This window comes from Prosopis cineraria, unplaced genomic scaffold (genome assembly GCF_029017545.1).
Source record: "Prosopis cineraria cultivar Desert tree isolate PC_DT_omini unplaced genomic scaffold, ASM2901754v1 PC5, whole genome shotgun sequence".
NCBI lineage: Eukaryota > Viridiplantae > Streptophyta > Magnoliopsida > Fabales > Fabaceae > Prosopis > Prosopis cineraria.
Window position 1 is genome coordinate 34041418 of NW_026555336.1, and position 2136 is coordinate 34043553.

At 34.0% G+C, this 2136-nt stretch overlaps 1 protein-coding gene across 1 annotated transcript; it reads right to left on the reverse strand.

Moving 5' to 3' along the window:
* Nucleotides 1–431: 431 nt before the first annotated feature.
* On the reverse strand, nt 432–1289 carry LOC129311964 (uncharacterized). Its single transcript, XM_054954483.1, has one exon. The coding sequence runs from the start codon at nt 1215–1217 to the stop codon at nt 705–707; it is 513 nt and encodes a 170-aa protein (XP_054810458.1). The 5' UTR covers nt 1218–1289; the 3' UTR covers nt 432–704.
* Between the last annotated feature and the right edge of the window lie 847 nt (nt 1290–2136).

The following is a 2136-nucleotide window of genomic DNA, read 5'->3' on the forward strand; positions in this document are numbered from 1 at the left end:
AAGAACGTAAATTTTATCCTTCACAATATACCAGTTTAAGACTTTAGTTTAAAATGTTAAATTCCTCTAGTTATTTTAATTTTTAAAGATGGAATCAATTGAAATCCTCTGACATTAGGAACGACTATCTGTATCTCATGTTTGAAACGAGCCCGAAAAGTGAAATCTTTAGAATTTAAAATCTAAAGTAAAATTAGGAAGAAAACACATATCAATATATTATACTTTGTTATGATTTAATTAAAGTTTAAACTTAAACCTTGCTTAAAAGTATTAAATTCCTTCAACTCAATCGTCCCAGTTACTTATGAGGTAGAATCATTTAAAATCCTTTATAATTAGTCTCTCATCTCAAGGTATGAAACTGAAATGTATTGAAAGCAAAACTCTATCATAAAATTAACAAGCAAAAACATATTAAGTCCTTTAAATGAAATCATGGTCAAATGTTTCTTCTATTCTTAAATTTTAAGAATTTAAAGATACATAAAGTAAATATATTGAAGGGAAGAAAATGGCTGATTAACATCCTGCTTCAGTCAACAATTAGGCAATCAGCATACCGTCCCGTCCCGTCCCATCCCTTAATCTTTTTACAAAGGCAGGTAATTAAAAGTTGAGAAACTAATATAAAAAATGCCTCCCATATATCTTTGTGTCTATTGTTTCTGAGAGAGAGTCAGTCTCAGCAAAATTATTCGAAACTATAGAAAAAGTTGAGACTGCAGCAAAGTATAATAGTTAGCAGTTTCATCTTCAAGCTCCCACAAGCCATCGCACAGAGAAGCAAAGCCATTAATATCTTCTGCATCAGTATTCATAATACTGCCACTAAACCAGTTATCTTCCCCAAAGTCCAACCAGCCTGTGTTTGGGATTCCAAGCTCATCATCAGAAGCTTCTAGAAGATGTCTCATCACAGGTGGTGTGAAAGGGGTTTCAGAACAAGCATTGGGGAGCTCTTGCTGATGAGACGTTTCTGGGTTGATGACCTGGGAATTTTCTGCAGGTGGCGGAGCCAAAGGGGTTTGAGAAGAAGCAATCTCTTGCTGGAGATTAGTGATGAGAGGAGAGAGATCTTTTGGGGATTCCTCTTCATCAGATTCCAGAAGAGAGAGGATGTGGCTGTAAGGCTTGTGCCTCTTTGACGATTCCTCACTGTTTACTTCTTCGTCTTCTTGCTGGGGCCGAGGCCTCTTTGGTGCTGCAGACTCCATTTCTGATGAAGATGCAGAAATTGGAGCAAAGTGAAGTGGAGAAGAGATGAAGGAGGGTGATGATGAAGATGGCGAAGAAAGAGAGGGTTATATATAGAGGAGAGGCAGGAGCAGGAGGGAGAAATGGTCAAAAATAAGAGAAAAGATAAAGCAACAAGCGTGGAGGAATATTTTATTAGGGAAATTTTGCAAAGTCCATGTTGTTAGATAAAAGGGGAGAGAGAGTTGCCTAGAAAATTCATATAGATAGAAACAGAATCATAGAATTACTAGTACGAACCGTGGAAACTACCTGGAAGAGATCCATCTTTTATTATTTCGGAAAAGACAATTTTTATTGTTGCGGGAACAAATTACTTGTGCTATAAAAAAAATTATTACTAGTATAAATAAATACTCATTCGCTGAGTTACTTTTTTTTAAAAAAATAATAATTCTTCTTATAAATTATTTTGCATAGAAAGATTGATTATTAATTTTTTTAAAATTTTATCTTTTTACAGTTGTCTATGAATAGAGTAAAATATTACATATAAGAAAAAATATTTTAAAATTAATGTATTTAATAAGAATAAATTTTTTATTTTTTATTTTTTATTTTTTAAATAAGATCAATAATTTGACTATCTTGTCTTGATTTCAAAGCAACAGTTAAAAGTACCTTATATATATATATATATATATAGTTCAGAAAAATAATATAAGAAATGGATTTAGTTTATGTTGGTGATGGATGGTGAAGGGTGGGACGGACCGTCGGATTGGAGCATGATGGAGAAGGGTGGAAGATGAACGGTAACGAGGAGGGAGATGGAAAGTGGCGATTGAAGAAGAAGCAATCAGAGACATTGGCATTTGGACCCACCGAAGCTTGAGGGAAGTTTCACCCAAAGAAAATTGCCATTTCATGTTGGACAAG